This window comes from Podarcis filfolensis, assembly GCF_964270895.1.
Source record: "Podarcis filfolensis genome assembly, chromosome: 11".
In the NCBI taxonomy this organism is placed as follows: domain Eukaryota; kingdom Metazoa; phylum Chordata; class Lepidosauria; order Squamata; family Lacertidae; genus Podarcis; species Podarcis filfolensis.
In genome coordinates this window covers 26124476-26143539 of record NC_139613.1, presented here as the reverse complement: position 1 = coordinate 26143539, position 19064 = coordinate 26124476, and the positions used below count along the sequence as shown (strand labels likewise).

Below are 19064 nucleotides of genomic sequence, written 5' to 3'. Positions count from 1 at the left end.
AATTGCCTTGAGTGATTGCCTCTTATTTTGTTATACTGTATATGAAACTCTAGTACTTAATTCTGCGATCAGAAATCCCACTCAGTGCCAAATCTTTGGGGGGAGCAGCAACTGCATAGTTAACTTGAAAATTCTTGGCATCTAATTACCAGGAAACAGGCAGTTTTCCATTAATAATAAAATAGAGCCCAGGCAGTTTTCAGTCAGACTCACCTTTATGGCATGTAAAATGGGTCCTTACAAAACATTATATACTTTATTTAAGCCCTTAATGCAGGACTATAGGTTGAAGCCCAACTAAACTGTCCATGGCAGAAAAGTTCTTTCCATCCACACAGAAGGCTTTAATCCAGAGGAGGGAAGAAGAGGTGGGGTCTATTTTCATCTATTTCCCCCTGTATCTGTTCCACAGTACTCCACAGCGGCTTCTAACTCTTCAGAGGAGATTTCTGGAGGTTGCAAGGGACTGCAGGGGAGAGGGTGAATTGGCCAAGTATGATCTCCCCCAGCAGCAGGAGCAACACCTGGATGGAACTCCAATCCAGGGATGCTCACACTAGCAAAAGCAAAAGGCCAGGATCTAAGACTATATATTTAACACTCACACAATATAAGCTTGCAGCACAGTGAGAGAAAATGTATAGCTCTTGTTGTTGCTGAAGCCACATTTTAAGTGTATTTGCCCATCTTTGTTGAATTTCGAAACCTGAATTCAACATCAGATGTATCATTTAAAACAACAGAGTCATCAGGATACATTGGCAGTTTGTGGCAGTTCTAAAAAGTAATTTTTCTCACCTTAAAATAACACCTTAAAGTTATTATACACAAACACACACCTCATTTGAATTCCAGCACAGCAAATGCTACTTAAACATAAACTAAAATAAAACATGACAGAAAGAGCAAACTAACAATACATTGGTAAAGTTTCTTTCTAAGTTCTATTTTTAATTCTATTTCTTCATATTTTTCATTTATGCATTATAGTTCAGAATATCAAAAATAAATGCTGAGTTATTGTATGCTTGAAAGCATTCAATACACCCACACGGCAACAAATGTCAATTTCCTTCCCTCTTTTCATACTCTACTGTATATAAATGAAGGATTCCCAGTTCCCATCTTATAAAGAATTAATGCCTGAATTTATTTCTTTTCCTGCAAACCACCACCATCCAATTCTTTTTTCTTTTGCATTGCACTATTTAATTTTAAGTGCATGGTGATGGTCGATGGGTTGTTGCTTTTAACCTAGAAATGTTGGGGCATAATAAACTTTTACCCATGTTCTGAGAAACACAAGGATTTCCTACAAAGGGATTTTGCACAAATGTAACATTTCTTGTGGTGCCACATACTAACGAGATCTGTTTTGGGGTTAGTCAGAAGAGAATGTTCTCCCCTCTCCTCACCCTGATTTCTTCAGCCTCATATTTCTCTTCCACCTCCACTGTCATGTTATTTAACATATGTCCAACAAGGAAAACTCATCTACCCTCAAATCTAAATTGAAACAAGATAACCAGTGAGGAGAAGCAGGAGAACAAAGGTATATGGATGAGTGTTAGTGTCAAGGGTTTGGAAAGATGGTCCAGAGAAAGAAACGATTTGGTATGATCCTGAGAGAAATAATTAGTTTTGAGCTAGTCATGAGATGGGTGCACAACCTTAGAGTCGGACACGACTGGCCCGTACGGGCAAGGGTACCTTTACCTTTAGTCCTAATGACATGTCAAAGCATGTCAAAGTGCAAGTAGATAAATAGGTACCGCTCTGGCGGGAAGGTAAGCGGCGTTTCCGTGTGCTGCTCTGGCTCACCAAAAGCGGCTTAGTCATTCTGGCCACATGACCCGGAAGCTGTACGCCGGCTCCCTCGGCCAATAAAGCGAGATGAGCACCGCAACCCCAGAGTCAGTCACGACTGGACCTAATGGTCAGGGGTCCCTTTACCTTTAGTCCTAATGAAGTTTTAAAGCAGGTTATAGTTAGAATAATGTTTTTCTTAGGCTTCTTCCAAAATTAAGCGAATAAAGCAAATTATAGGATTTTATCATACTTTTCATTTCATATTTCAACACACCTATCATTTAGAGGTCTACATCACCAGTGAACACTGAGAGTTCATACAAAGGAACTATTTACCTCCATATACAATAAAGTTGCCTCTACTTAATCGCTTATTTGTAAATACAATCTTAGAAGAAATTTAATGTATTAATTCTGATGTGTAGCTCTACACCGGGGGTGGGAAAATGTTTCGCCCTAGTAGGCCAGATCTTCATCTCATCCCTACCCTATGGGCCGACTTTGACATGATCCACTTGCATCATGATGACATGAATCATAGGTGAATAATCCAATTCTGTGCTAAACTATTATTTCCCATCTAAGTACTCATATATTGTTCCCTGTATTATGGCTGAAGCAACTGGAGTGTCTTCCTGTATATGCATCTTTCACACATGAAGAAGGGAATAATAACTTAGGTGCATAAACAAACAAAACTAAACATATATTTTATTTTTCATATTTATTTTTATTATATTTTAAAAAGTATATCTATTCAGTAAAAACATACAGTGCTAATAAAGAGGATATGGGAAAGCTGCAAGAATTTTTCACACTTGTTACATTATTTCATCACAGTTGTACAGTCTAATCTGAGTATGACTTAGTTGAATGCCACCCATTATGCCATGGGGGGCGGCAGACCTCAAGTGCCTTGATCTGATTAAATGTTTATGCAGCACCATAATTAAAAATCAGGTTTATTTAATGTTAAGAAGTTCAAAAGGAAGCAACTTTCTGATTGTCACAAAGGCCAGTCACCCAGCACAGGGCATATATTCCTGTTAGCTACAAAACAGGATTAATATGTTTCCTCCCGAGCTCAATCTGATGGGATAAAATCGTACTTCTGTTCAAAGCACTAGAAATACATTTCACAGTAGGCTCACTGCTAACAATTTTTATGCCTGGCCACACCCAAATTTCCTCTTAGTGTTGCATGACATAATCTTTGGGTAACAAAAGTACAGAAATGTTACCACAATCTGGCTCTCTGAATGCAACATCATTATTATTTTTTATCTTGCTGTCCAAGTTTTTCCTCTCATTATCTGTAAATAATCTCGTGTAATATTAAGAGGATTTCTAAAAACCTTGATGTAGCTGAGGGAAATATGCATAACTCTTTCAGTAGTTCTTCGCTGCATTAACCATTTAAAAAGCCTTGTTGGCACTGAACTGTGGAGTTTGTGCCTGCTTACAATTACAAACTTAGAGAATAGATTGGCAGACCAACCTACTGAAGAAAACTATAGAAATCATGTTGTAACTGTGGAGCCTTCCTGAAATTTTGAATACTCTCTTATTTATGTAATTTGCGTTTCTGTATTGATTTGAATGTCACTATATACTAGAGGGGTGCATGGGGTGTGAGGGGAGGGGCTCTACATCTGGTGTGGGACACACTGTGCTCCTTCTGGGGTTGTTTGTCCACTTTTGGTCTCCACCCTGCACTCAGTTCTCACGTGTGGCTCCTAGAAGCTGTCAGCATGCAACAGTGGCCACACTCTGGGAAACGGTTTTGAATGGTAAGATAAACCAAGCGAGGGTAGTTGATGCGTTTCAACCCCTTGTTGAGTTAGGTACTTCCCCTGTATGCGAAGACAGGCTCTGGCGGATTAAGCAGACAAGATCAATAGTGCGTCAAATAGCTAAGAAGGCAGTTTCTGCATGTGCTGTAGAGGGAAGGGAGGGGCAAATGCGGCTAATTAATCTGGCAAGGTAGCCTCTGATCCTAAACATCAGATATCTTCAGAAGAAGAAAAGGCTGAGGAGTAAATCCTACACAAATCCAGAGTGGAGTTTCTAAGATGGCTGAATGGGGTCTTGTATGCCTCAACCTGGCAACTCCTGCAGCCAAGCTGGTGCCAAACATATTGCTCTGCTTTCCTTTGGACCACGTCAGTGAGGTCAAGAGTGGTGTCTTGTTATCTGCACAGCCCAGGACCTCCATACACACTGCCCAGGCTTGCGCCCCAGGGAGGTCACTTCAGTGCTGCTAATGCATTGGTCTGACTTCACCCCCGGAGGCACACTCCCAGGTCTCCCAAGACAGATGCCAACAACAGTATACTAGAGATGTTGGAGAATTCCAAGAAATGGAAGCAGAAACTGCCCATGTTCACTTATTCATCCCATGTCTGTAATGGAAATCAACCCAGTAAATATGATCAGTATTCACTTTTGTTGCTGTCTGCAAACAAAACATAAATTATTGCCTCCCCCTCCCCATTTGCATTATTTCCTTTTCACTGAAATGAATGAAATGAAATAACATAATGACAACATAATTCACATAAGTTACATAATTACTTTCATAAATTACTTGAGGTATGTAATTTCACCACAGAAGTCAATGAGACACACAACATAGTTTTGGGTGGAAGACAAACTGCACTGTAATGGAAACAGTGCTGCATATGATTAATATAGGGCAGAATAGGGTAGAACTGTACACATGAAGCGTATCAACTTTCATTATTGAAAGTTTCTCATTTACTTTTACCAGTTCCACACTATTTTCTTTCCCCCACCTTTGTGTGTGTGTGTGTGTGTGTGTGTGTGTGTGTGTGTGAGAGAGAGAGAGAGAGAGAGAGAGAGAGAGAGAGAGGAGGAGGAGGAAGGGGGAGAGAGAGTCCTCTATATAGAGGGAAATCCTTGAAGTCTGAAAGCCAGGCAGCTTGACAAATGTACACCAAAAGAACAAGCAAAACTCTGAACGGTATTAAAAGCACAAGTAGTATTTTGGTTTTAAACAGCCTTGAACACTCAATACATTCTACAATAAATGAAACCTGTTCAGTGTTCCTTAACATATGACACATTTCAGAACATCATGGATATGCACATAATTTCAGTATCCAGCTGCATTTCCAGCTGCAGGAACAAAGACTTTGACCTACAACAGAGTATAGATGAAAAGAATATATGCCTAGCCATACCCACAATACAGAAATTCTGTCCATTTGTTTACCCATTACTAGTAAATTACTATAAATTCAAAATATTGATCTGGACACCTCTATATGGAAGCAAAGAGGTGCCATCGACTTTTGTTGTTTGTTGCTGGGTCCTATTCCCTGAAATCAATAAAAGCTACAACGTTCATAAACTGCTAAAGAGATGGCTAATGTTGTAGATATGGGGAAACTTTTAGAATAAATCTACTTTCAGCTTTTGTGGCAGTGTTTTCAAATATTGAAGTAATCCTAATGCATTTTCACAGTTACCTAAATATACTCCAGGAAATTTCTCACATGTCACATTTGTGAAATAATTAGGGCTTTATAAAAAATAAAACAAAAGCTATTCTACTTTCAGGTCCTTATTCCACCGCACATATCACCGTAACAAACGTAATCTGCTGCTCATAGGCAATCTACAGAACATCATGGCCATGTTTTTCCCCCAACAAAGAGCAACAAGTAGGTGAGAATGTATCTTTTGCGAGAACAACTCTACTAGTAAAAATGTATAGGCTTTCAAGCTCTACCATTCCTCAAACAACTTAAGGAAGAAAAGTTACTCTGTACTCAAATTAATGCATGTGTAAACAACCCAGCTTTAAGTAAGGATTTCAGTTTTTCCAGGCAATTTTGCTCAGTTGCAGAGACTTATTTATCTACCTGGGACATCTTGAGTTTTTTGTCTCACCTGGGGTGTGTCTGTATGCTTGCCTATGTTTCCTATAAGAAGCAAAAGCCTAAGAGGCTAGGAAAGCCGGAAAGCCCTAGACCCAGGAAACCGGTCAATCCACAGTAGTGACTGATCTCTAACACACTGGGTTAAAAAAAATGAAACAATTAATAATGCGAGTACAAAACTGCTAAGTATCCAATGAAATTGCTGTGACGAGTCTCTATGTATTTTAATTGTTATAAAGAACCTCAACTGTGTTTGACATTTCTGTATGCTACTACTAATAAATTCAATTCAGAATCATGGGTTGAATCTGCAGAAGCAGAACAACTCATGCAAAGTAACTTTCTCTCCCTTTTGTCTCCCATGTGTGCATGCACGCACACACATACACACCCCTGCAAATCTGCTCTAGGGCGTTTGGGGAAAATTCAGAGCAGAAGTGGAGGGAGGAGGAGAGAAGAAGGATTGTTCAATACATACAACCCATGTGTTTGTATTTCACAGCTACCAAAAAAAGGTAGCCAATATTACAGTGAAGATACATTTACAGCATACTCAGATCCCTGTCAATGACATTTATTTCCAGGTCAGCATTGTACAGCAGGGATGGAGAAGCTTTTGGACTCCAGTTCCCATCAGTCCCATTTACCGTGGCCAACAGTGAGGAATGATGGGAACTATAGTATAAAAGCTACACTTTGCCATCCTTGCTGGATAGGACTGCAGGCTTTAGATATCTTCATTTTCAAGCATGAACCATACAGCCATGTTTTTCAGCTGTGGTTTTTTTTTCCATTCTATGTTTAAGCTGAACAAAAAACTCTAGCCACAGTAATGAACTGAAGTAGCAGTGCACACATTCTTAAGAGCATTAGAATTTCTGGGCCAGGCCAAGGGCTCATGTAGTTCAGCATCCTGCAAGAGCAAACTCCCTTATCTGTGGTTTCTAGCAACTGGTATTCATTATTTATTTTTCGTTTATTCAGAAGCAAACTGCCTCTGACCATGGAGACAAAGCATAGCCAGCTTCCTCTGTCACAGGAGAAGGTGGCAGAAAGCCTTGCTTCACTGAGCGTACAATAATTAAATGGATAGGGGATCCACGGGTGCAAATTGCCCTCCATATATGCCGCCCAATAAAACAGTCTCATTCTGCCACATTACTGGGCCAGACCTAGCTGGGCTAATTGGTTTGTCGGGACTGTAGCCAATATATTGTTCTGTAAATCATTGTCCCATTTTTCAGACATTCTAGTCAATCACAGTTTTATTAAGAGTAAGCGGTTAGAGTAATTAACTTCTGTGCATGTGCCAAAAAATGGCTGCTGATTTTGAGCATCTAGCATGAGGAATGCAAATTGCAGAGAGATTAAAATCATCACAAAACCTCATATTATTGATTTGATAATGAGCAGAGGATGCACTTCAGTTCAAGGTAGTTTTTCTCTGAATACTTTTAGACATGACAAACTGGGAAAGTTCATTTTCCTACTTGTTATTTTTGAGCTTTTTGTGGTATCACTAATTATACCTTTATCAATTACAGAGGCACAAACAAAAGCAAAAACCCTGGAATTGACAAAGGCCAAAGTACAGACTATTGCATTCAATGTGACATACTTGGCACTTCAAAACAAACATTTTCTAGTCTGCTTTATCCAAAATCAAAATATTGTTCTTGTATTATAACCAAAGAATACTAAAGATAAAAAAGGAGGCTGTAGTAACAACAACAACACTTGTCCCTTTAACTTGAAACATAAATTAGATATACAAGGGGCATTCATTAAATATTTCCCCTGACCCACTTCCAGTTATCGTAGGAGGATGAAACTGCACGTGTATAATGATACATCTTTCCATAGGTAACGTAGTAATTTGTAGCTCTGAACTCCTAACAGTTTCTCTATTACGGGTGCTAACGTGGAGTAACGTCTGATAATGGAACCAGGTGAATGCAGAGCTGCCATCAGGTTCTTGTACTTGAAAGGGTGCACACCACAAGAGATGTTCGATGAGATGAAAGGGACTTATGGGGAGGATGCCCATCGTATGACATAGTCAAGCACTGGTATCGTCAGTTCAGGCGTGGTTGAACTTCAGTGGAATGGCTCCCATTCCTGAGCAACCACACCCCTCCATTGATGAAGACACCATTCAGGAAAGTGGAGGCTGCCATTTTGGAGGATCGCCTCATAACCATTCGCCAACTAGCTGCAGATGTCGAGATCAGTGTGGGCTCTGTAGAAAAAATAATCTATGACCATTTGCACATGGGAAAGGTGTCCCCATGGTGGGTTCCCCGGCTGCTGACACCTTTCTAGAAGCAGAAACGAGTCACATGCTCACAGGCTCTTTTGGCCATGTGTCACAAAAACCATGAAGACTTCTTCGCCAGACTAATTACTCAGGATGAAACATGGGTCCACCATTATGACCCAGAGACTAAATCCCAGTCCAAACAATGGAAGCACTGTGCCTCACCACCTCCAAAGTAGGCATGTGGCCAACTGTCAGCAGGCAAGGTCATGCTCACGGTCTTTTGGGACCAGCGTGGAGTAGTGATGATGGATTTCCTGGCAAAGGGTACCACAAGGGTACCGGGACATACTACAGAAATTGCAGAAGGCCATCAAAATCGAGAGGCATGGTATGCTGACCAAAGGTGTCCTTCTCCTGCAGGATAACGCCCCGGTTCACAACTCGCAGGTTGCTCAGACGGAAGCACGGTTCTGTGGCTATGAAATCCTTCCTCACCCCCCTTATTTTCCCGACCTCGCACCATCTGACTTCCACTTCTTTCCAACCATGAAGTTATTTTTGAAGGGCAAGCTTTATCCAAACAATGAATGCTGATTTCTGAGGTCAAGTCATGGTTTCTGACACAAAATGCCGACTTCTAGAGACGAGGTCTCCACAGCAGGATAAAGTGATGGGAGAAGTGTTTGACTCTTGCTGGTAGCTATGTAGAGAAGAACTAATACCTGTGACCAGTTTCGTTTTACTCAGTCCACAGGAAGTATGTCAGGGGAAATCTTTAATGAATGCCCCTCGTAATATGCACACCGTGCCATTAATTAAAACATTTTAACACTAAAAAAAAATTAAATGAACTCCACAATAATAGCGTGGAGCCTTTCATAACTTGATATCTCTTGAAGTTCGATCAAATGAAATTCTCAACAAGAATATACCTTACAAAATACTCTTCCAAAATCAGTTTTGTCAGCTAAAAATCTCAAGCTAAACAAGAAACAGTGAATTTGTAAATACCATTTTAGTACATATGCAAACTTTATAAGGTAGCAACTTACAATTAAATAGCAAAAATCCTCAGCTAACAAAAACCTGAGTTGCCCCAAGCAGCCAACCAAGAACACAACCAAGCCAGGAAATTTGTAGATTTGTATTATTCAATAATTGCTTCAACATCTGTGCAGCTGAAAGGAAGGATACTAATACTGAACTAATAGTAGAACAATCCATTATTACTCATGCCAGATGGAGACTGCAATCTAGGAGACACTATGGGTCGTTCTTGGTGTGATCAGATCCATAGAGACATAGTAACCAACACTTCTCTATAACCTTATAATGCCCTTCCATGACAGCAGAAATACAGAGCAGTGAAAATCTTCTTAAAACTAATCCCATTTATCCACTCAAGATATTCTTCAAATGTATGCTCTGCCTTCAAGAAAGGATATCAAGGAAACATCTTGCAGTTGTAAATTGCTGCCAGGTCAGATTCCCTAGCAAAGATTTCTATTTGAAACGTGATTTGGGATATAACAATCTAGATAGCCTCCTGCTGAGTTCTGAGATAGGAAAAGCCAAACAAAACCAAGAAAATAATAAGCAAAAAAAAGAAAAGAAAATATTTCCATAATGTTATTTTTGCCCTAATACATTTATCTGGTTTCCTTGTTTCCGGCTAATTAGGGCAGTAATCATAGAACTTGTTTCCATGTTTGTCTGCACTGGGTGGGGGGGGGGTGAAATTATTTTTGCAGACACATACACACTGCAAATGCTTTGTCAGAATTGGTCATATATGTGGATTTTCAAGAAAGAGCCAATGAAACAGATATTGTGACTCCAGCCAGGTGCTTTCATAGCACTTCCAAAACATTTCATTAGAATCTCTCTTTATCACTATTTTCTGTAGTGACCTTTCTGTGGGTGTCTGCTATAGAACTCCAGGACAAAATGGGGACTTGGATGGTGCCTTCCTAGAGGAGATTACCAAACATTCAAAAAGGAGATAGTCATGGGAGACTTCCAACTACCCCAATATCTGTTGGAACAAGTGTTAGAAACTGAAATATGAAAGCTAAGAGCTAAATAGCACCTTAAACCTAGATTATAGGTGCAAAAATTGAATGCCTAGGCACACTTTTTTATAACAAGAATACAAAGCTGAAAACAAATGAACTGCAGCTAAAATCTTATATTTATTTTTCACATGGTCTAGTCCTCATCTGAAAACTGCAAAAAAAACAACCCCAAAAGCCATGCTTCCACTGCCTACCTCCCTAATATTCTTAAGAGACTCTCTTCTCCAGTCTTTGGAGAGTGGGGAGGCAGAAAAAGGTCCTCCTTTCCTTCCACTCTGCAGTTTTCAGTGGAAATCTTAGGCGCAGTACTGCGCCCAGAGCTCAGAAACTGCTCGCGCTAATGAAATTCCTTGTCACAAAACGCATCTAGAATGGGAGTTTCAAACGCTGGTTGGGACTCAAATTCTGCAAGAACATAAGGTCCAACAAATTCCTATTGCCTCACTGCCAATTTCATTTGTCAGAAGGTGGAAGAAGCAACAAGGGGATCACCTCTCTTAGACCTGATCCTCCCCAACAAGGAGGAACTGATCAACCAAGTGGAAGTACTGGAGAACCTTGGAAGGAAGTGATTGTGCTCTCTTGGGTTTCATTTTATACAGGAAAAGGAAAGCTGAGTATAGTCTGACATGCACTCTGGACTTTAAGAAGGGTGATTCAAAAAGCTTAAGAAACTAACAGAGAAGTCCCATGGTCAGAAATTCTCAAAGAGAAGGAAGTCCAAGATGGATGGGAGCTTCTTAAAGGTGAAATATTGAAGTTGCAAAGGCAGAGAAGTCTAACAAGAAAGAAAAATGGGAGACGTCTAAAGAAACCAGTGTGGCTACATAAGGAGCTTACAGATAAGAAGATGTAAGAAGGGAATGTATTAGAAATGGAAGAAAGGAGAAATCACAAAAGAAGAGTATACACAACTAGCCAACAGTTGCAGGGAAAAGGTCAGGCAGGCCAAAGCTCAGGTTTGCAAAAGAGGTTAAAAATAAATTGAAAAGGTTTATTTGGCAATGTTTAAAGCAAGAGGAAGAACAAGTGGTATCCCCATTGTATGGCAAAGACTGAGAAATGCTACTGAGTGACAGCGGGAAGGTGGAACTGCTCAATGCCTACTTTGTCTCTGTCTTCGTCCAAAAGGAAAACAGCGTCCAACCTGGTGATAACAGAATAAACAATGCAAGCAAGGAGCTGCAGCTCAAGATACAAAAAGAGGTAGTAAGGAAACAACTAGCTCCATTAAATGAATTCAAATCTCCATGGCCTGATGCACCCAAGGATGCTAAAGGAGTTTGCAGATGAAATCTCAGGGCATCTATCTATAACCCTTGAGAATTGTTTGAAAACTGGTGAGATCCCCGAGGACTGCAGGCAGGCAGATGTTTTCCCCATCTTCAAAAAGAGGAAAAAAGAAGACCCAGTTAACTACTGACCAATGAGCTTGAAATTAATGCCAGAAAACACTTGGTCTGTGAGCACTTAGAAATGGATGCTGTGTTTATTAAGATGTAGCGTGGGTTTTTCAAAAATAAGTCATGCCAGACGAATCCCCCCCCCCTCTCATTTTGCTAGTTTGGGCTGAGTTCTCCAATCTGTTGAATTCAGATTCTGTATTCTGCTGCATTGGCTTCCCCTTCCAGTTTGGGGTCATCTACAAATTTGATGAGCATCTCCTCAATACCTTCATCCAAGTCATTGGCTAAAGATGTTGAACAACAGCAGGCCCAGGACAGAATCCTGTGCCCATTTGTCACTTTTCCCCAGATGACAAGGAACCATTAGTGAGCACTCATTCAGTCAGACAACCAGCTATAAATCCACCTAACAGACAGCTTCTCTGCAAGAATATCATGGGGGATTCTGTCAAAAGCTTTACTGAAATCAAGATATACTATGTCCACAGCATTCCCCTAATCCACCAAGGTAATGTTCATGAAAGCTTTGAAATATTTCCCTTGTTTAGCACATTTAAGTTCCACTTAAGTTAACTCACTTTTGTAGTGGCTGGTTCCACTAGTCTCTGGCGATGTCTTGTTGAGCTGAAATGGCTCTTCTGAGGTGTCCCTTCCTGACAGTGAATAAAAGGTGGCAAGGGGGGGGGGGGACAAAAAGGGGAAAGATGGATCATGGGAAGGGATGGAATGGAATGGAAAATGACCAGGAAAGGGAGAAGGAGACTATTTAACTAAAGTGTACTTTCACTCTGTTTCTAAAAAATCAATAAACAATTGCAACATTAATGTAAAGATACAGAGAGAGTCAGTAATAATACAATGTGATAACTTTGGATGGATCACATCCATAGTAAAGTGATAGTTCTATTAGTTTCAGTGGGAGACACTTAAGCACTTGCTTAACTCACTGAATTCAACAGATCTTCACAGTGCTCAATGTTAGATTATATCCTGTATGTCTAATAAATACAGTTATTTTAAAAACGCACCTGCTGTCCATATTAATTTTATTATAGGTAGCCCTGAACCAAATATTTATTATACCCTTGGCATTAACAACTACTGTCAAAAGCATAAGATAAAAATAAAGTACTAAGATTTAATATATAAAAATTACATTTTTAATATCAAAAATAACTTTTAACATCTACATCATTCAAAACAACTGCTTTTAATTATTAAATTAGTTATTTCCTAAACAATACACCTTTTAAATATGTTAAATTAATGGATTAACCCATTTGCACTTACTTACACACTTGTGCTGTTGGTAAGTAAATTTTGTTTATAAGAGAAACAATGGCACCTTGTAATGTTTAGAAAATTGGGGTGCTAGAAAGTTCTTTTTTATATCAAGTGACATTTTAAATGTGAAGTTTACGGCTGCAATGGTCTAGGGCAGAGATGGGGAACCTGCCGTCCTCCAGATTTGGGGGAGACTACAACTCCCAACAGCCTTGATCACTGGCCATATTGGTTGAACCTGATGGTTCAATAGAATCAGGAAGGCCACAGGTTTCCATCTCTAAGTTGGTATCATCCTGCTTGGTATCTCCATAATATTCTACCTATGGTATACATGCAAAATGCTCTATCTCTACCTTCACACACCAACCCACTCATGACATTCAAGAGATTTTAAAAATCAGCATGATGTGGATATGGAAATGATAAGAAAGCAAGTTAAAACTACTGTAATATCACATCAGCACTTTAAATGCATGCAGATAGGGTCTCATACATACAGGATTCACAGGGAATCAGGGAATCATGATCAATCAAGTACTTAGCACATGAGATTTAAGGTATCTTAATTCCTACTTTGTGTCTTTCATTTAACTTCTTAAAATAAACCTAGCATTCAGAGCGTAACACAGAGCATGTGTTTTTAAAACACACATGCACAATATATCTTGTGTGTCCTCATTATATCACAGTAGATCTGTATTTATTTATTTATTCCAGTTTATTAAAATGGGGGCCTGCCTTCCATGCCTTCCAAGGCTCCTCCTCTCCCAGATGTTTCCCAAGCAGTCTCAAACTTTGTCTGCACCCTTCTGGTCTCTGTTCTGCCCTCCTCATTATTCTGAGCATTCTTAGGGTAGGAGAGCTTGCTGCAACAGGAAAGGGAGATCCCCTGGATTCTTCAGCAGCCTCTTGACCCTGCTCCTCTGCTTCAGCCTTGAGTCTGAACTGCTCCCTGTCACAGGCCCTTTCTGCTCAGTAAACCCTGTTACCCCTTCAGCATTCAGCTCCTCCTCCCAATCTTCTCCCTCTGACCTCTCCTACATGTCCTACCACCAATCCCCTGGCTCTGAGCCTTCCTCCTCTGGGGTTCCCTGGCTGGTGCTTCCCACCACTCTTCATCCAGCCAGTCCCTAATCTGACACAGCTCTGAAACACCTGGGTTCTCAGTATAACACCTCACCAGACTAGAAGCATTATCAAAATTCATAGGAGTACATACTACACTTGGAAGCTGGCCTGGAGGGCCAGATTCTGGCATGAGGTCCTGAAAACAGGGTGACAATACTCTTGGTATACTGGCCAACCTGCTACCCAATGGCCTCCATCACTGAGCTGGCTGAATTGTCTCCAGTGTGGCGTTGAAGGAGTCCAGACAACTTCAACAGCCCAGCCAAGGATCAATGTAAAGTTATGTAGCAGTGTCTAGCATCTTGCCAATGTTATCTGTCCACTTGCTGTTAGACAAGGTCTTCCCATCAAGTGTTGTGATCAAGTGTCATAGGGGTAACTCATTGATGTGGAAGACACAAACCAACCAAATCAGCTTACGACCAATCTTGACCTCTACCCAATGCATGATACCACCTTTCCAGCCAGTGTTAACATTTGTAGAATCAACTCCAATGGTCTACAGCCTCTTACCAATGCCCTTATTAATGAAGTCTATTATGAACAATAACCCCAGTTAGTTTTTTTCTCTTTGGGCCTTTCTCCAGAGTGCAGATGTGGAGATATCTTTCAACAGGCTCACTGCACACAGAATAATGCTGTTCTCTGATGATGCTGGGGGAACTGCTGATCCGCATTGTCTGCTTTCAGAAAAACTTTAGTTGTATTTTCATGGCCGTCAAAAAAGATGCAGTCCTGTTCACCCTTCTGGCAAAGATTGTCAAATTCCTGATCCAGGGATTTCATAACGTTTTCTTGGGCCCTCTTGACTTTATTATGATCAACTATAAGCCTCTTGTCCTCTTCAGTGATCAAGCCAGCATCCATAAAAGTGGCAGTGGTGATGGCAGCTGTGGCATACAGGCCAACACCATGTCTGATGCTCTGCAGAACAACATTATGTATGTCTAATGTGATGTAATCTGCCTTTTTATTAGAATTGGAAGGTGTACTTGGTTTTCCTAATGTCAATTCTTAACTTCCCACATTTCCATCTTGGGCATTTGCCATTTATTATTCATTTTCATCAACAGAGAAAATATTTCATTTGATGATACTGAAGCATCCTGCTTACTGTTCTGCTTATATTGAGTAAGACTTCTTCTCTCGCCTTCTTGCCACCTCCTCTTTTTGACTTGTCTGTTATGCTCAGGCAGATCTGGCAAGCCAATCAGATGTGGTCCAGTAGAACCAGTCCTCTCTCTCTCTCTGAGTTTTAATGAAAACAATTTCCTTCACAGGGATCTTCATCTCAATAAGGTATATACAGTTAGTGTGAGCTTCCTTTTTGCAACTAACAATATGTAAAATATGCATAATATAAAAATAATAAGAAATATATTGATATATAACATTAACTGCAAGAACTTGGCATCATTTTTAATTATTTTATGCAATTTTACATACATTCTCCACAATATTTTTTTTTAATAAGAACAGTTTGAACTTACTGGCACTTCCACAAAAACATAAAAATGTCAATATTTTTATGTAGTTATTTACCCTGCAAAACTAACCAAAATATGTTCTGAATTCCCAAGTCATGTTACAACTTTTTAGCACCCCTCATTTTGGAATTTGAAAGTGGAAAAATTCAACACACCCTATGTTATATATAATTATCAAGTTACTGATAAACATACAGTCTCTTCACCATCAAGAGTTTACAGAAAAATGTTTTCTATGCAGTAATTCATTTGATGCGTTAACAAAGCTGTCTGGCGAGATAATAGCTCAAAAGAAATTATCCTTCAATAAGTGCATTTCTCAAAGGTCATTTTATTACTAAGACAGATAATTGGCACTGCCACAATCTGACAAACTATAGTTCTATACAATGGGAAGTGGCATGAACATGACATAGCATATGAGTAGAAACTTTCCTCAATTTATGCAAGAAACAAGTGTTTATATCAATGTTAAACATGTATCTGAAAATTCGGTGGTCAAATATCTCAGATTAGGTCATAATCTTAATGAAAATATATAGTATTGTTAAGAAAAAAAATCAAAGGAGGAAGAAGGACAATTATTCTTAGAAACATATTCATGCAATTAGATGAGAGATATACTTTTACCATACTGTATTGTCAAACAGTAATAAAGTAATAGTCTTGTCTGGAAGGTAGGAACAGAAGCAATTACTTTTAAATTTGTCCAATTCAATCTGAGAACCTGCCACGCACAATTTAGGTAACTTCTATTAAAAATAATAAGAATGAATATTGGTCCATATCCAAATACTGAAAACATCAAATATTGATAATTCTAAGGAACAGGTTGGCTGATTTGGAAAGTACAGCTAACTAGCATTCAGAGGACCATGAAAATGGTGCTTGGTACAGGTCCAAAAATTCAATGGAATTGGATTCAAACCATCCTTGGATACCTCTATAGAGACATATTGCTTGCTAAAGGATTTGACATGAAGGAACATTAAGTTTATGGTTTTCCTTTCAAACAGAACACCAAACAGTCAGCTTTGTAACATATTGTACACATTATCAAGAAATGTTGGTGCAATTATCAAAAGGCATTAATGAGAAGTACGATACAAGCTGTAGACATTTAGTTTGGCCAAATGCCAAACGCTCCAGCTATTAATGTAGCAGCTCTTTTTTCTGCTACACGAGGCCACTAGACTACAGAAGGAGTGAACCCATGGGAAACAGTGTTAACTCTTTTGTGAAGCTTAATATAGCTTTAATAATAGTACAATTGACTGTTACAAATAAAGAGCCTTTGAGATAGCTTGGCAAACACATAATGATAGATAAATGGCTTGAAAACATCAGACAAAGCAAGCAAATACACTGCTCTCTGTTATGCCAATAGAAGCATCACCTAATCAGAAAATAATTTGAGCAGTGAGCCCAGTATAGAAACACAATCATAGTGTTTTGTTCTGATGTACAAGCTTCCGATAAGGATCACGTTCTCAAAAAATACATTCTTCCTGTTTGCAGCTGAACCTGGCTGTGCAGAGAGCTGATTCGTTGGTTCCCTGCAACTCATTTCCACCTGCCTCTTCAGAGCAGGTTAAGGATGGGGTTAAAGTGAGAAATGTCCATGAGCATACATGCAGCATTTTTAATTTTAAGCTCCCCCATAAAGCATGTGTGGCAGGATAGGCAAATGAATATACTGGTTTTGTGCTTTTATATTGTTGCAGTATATTTCTATGATACAGTATTGTATAAATATTTTTTTTATAAATAGCTAGGTAAATAAATAGATAAATAAATAGTGAACTGATGTTTAATTCACTAATACACCTGTCAATGGTATTCCAAACAAGGGAGGAAGCTACATTCACCTCACTGGGGAAATGTGCATTTTGACTCCTGTTTGCCAAAATTGTGGATTTAAATTGTGTGGAGCTGAAAATGAGGTCAAAAGGTATGTCATCTGAAAGCCACTGCATCTGTTTTAGAAATGTGCACAACAGCTATTGATGGGCATCATTTAAGCATTATAAGAACAATGCAGAAGTTTCCTATTGTTATGAAAGAATAAAGATGTTTAGCATCCAGAACAGTACTCAACTAAACCTGTAAAATGCATCCCAAAACTACAAAACAGTGAAAACTGAACTTCTGACCTACTATAAAAATATTAGATTACATGCAGCTATGGTTTCAGAGTGTGCAATCAAACTTTTGTATGCTCAAGTGCATAACTGAGAATATTAAGAGTATTAATGGTGTATAGCCCATTATAAGAACAACAAAAATCCATGTGGAATATATGAAACAAGACCTCTGTCCCTAGGGGGAAACAGTGTTTAGCTCCATTCTGATCCATTTAGTATATACTAAAAATGCTCTTTATTCTTTTTTTAAAAAAATGGTCTAATGAGCAGGTTTTCTTTTCTGAACCATTATTTTTTCATTACCATGCAATTACTGTGGTAAATACTGATTAGGACGTCTAATTTCTCAATAATCAATTAAATCAACAAAAGGAACAATCCCACACAAAGTCTCTGGAATTTTCTACTATCTCACTTCCTCATATATAAAGCATTGTTTTTCATTAATACATATAGTAATGCTTCAACTCATTTGTGTACTTCCAGGCCCTTACCAAAGAAAAATCATTTCACTATGAGCAACAGGATGCAGAGCTTCCTTTCCCACCAGAACATCTAATTACCCTAGATTTCTGAGACCAGGAATGCTAAAAATTAGGTCAGAACTCAATCTAGACTATTGTTTATATTTTTTGTACTTGTTATGAGTTTCTTTCGATAAGCAATTTTGTAAGCAATCTTTATTTGATTTCACTGACACTTTGAGTACTTATTTTCTCTCTGTTTCACACACGGGGGGGTGGGGCAGGGGGACTGAATTACAATGAAAAGGAACTATCTGTGTACACCTAGGGAAACTCCACATTCCATGTCATTTCCTCTGAGTTTTCAAACAGCTTGTCTTGTTGGCTGTTGGGAGTTCCAGCTCCTTGCATGGTTCCCTCACCCACTCAAATGACTCATTTGATTACAACCTGAATCTGCAGTTTGATCATACTTTCTGTGAGAGCAGAAATATGCCCAAACGTACTATAAATGATTAAATCCCCTAATGGTTCCTTCACCTGGAAAAGTTCTTTGGAAGAACAAAAGTCAAAGGCCTAGATTGCTTCCCTTTGAACTTCATCCAGAAGAAGAGCTTGCCCTCTCCAAACCAAGAAAGCACTGTCTCAGAGAGGCATCTGTGCAGAAGCCAGTAGCAGGCAGCAGTGCCCCCTTCTGCTGGCCTCCTTCACTGGGCTGGCTTGCTCTCGTGATCAGTAGGCCAAACAGCCTTGGCTTCCCCTGTACTGAACTGCCTTGACTGGGGAATTTGCCGCTGTAACTACCTATCATAATTCTAACTGCAATAGCATATAAATTTCTGCTGAGGCAGTCAGGAACATGGGCAGTGGTGGGTGCTGCTTTTGCTTGCACAGACCTTCTCTCTTTTCCTAACTTTCTCTAACTGAAGACAATGTTTGTGGCTTGTCAATATAAAAATTAGTTGCAACCCAACTGACTCACTCAGCAATTGAGTGAGGATTGGTATTTTTGCAAAACACTGATCTGAAGTCTCCATATTTATTGAGTCCTGGTGTGCACAAGCACTATTCCTTATTGGGATTTCACTGGAGTTTCTAT

At 39.3% G+C, this 19064-nt stretch overlaps 1 protein-coding gene across 15 annotated transcripts in view; it reads right to left on the bottom strand.

Moving 5' to 3' along the window:
- Positions 1–19064, bottom strand: part of MAST4 (microtubule associated serine/threonine kinase family member 4) — a gene marked incomplete at its 5' end in the record, with an annotated part of 200946 nt that overhangs the window by 126216 nt on the left and 55666 nt on the right. For 6 of the 15 annotated variants that reach the window (XM_083575973.1, XM_083575986.1, XM_083575984.1 and 3 more), the window contains one exon: positions 12034–12108. The exons of 8 other annotated variants lie outside the window; for them this stretch is intronic. In XM_083575973.1, the coding sequence (XP_083432099.1) occupies positions 12034–12108 (75 nt within the window). The remainder of the gene's footprint in view (positions 1–12033; positions 12109–19064) is intronic. One more of the 15 variants, XM_083575980.1, reaches the window with a different exon arrangement.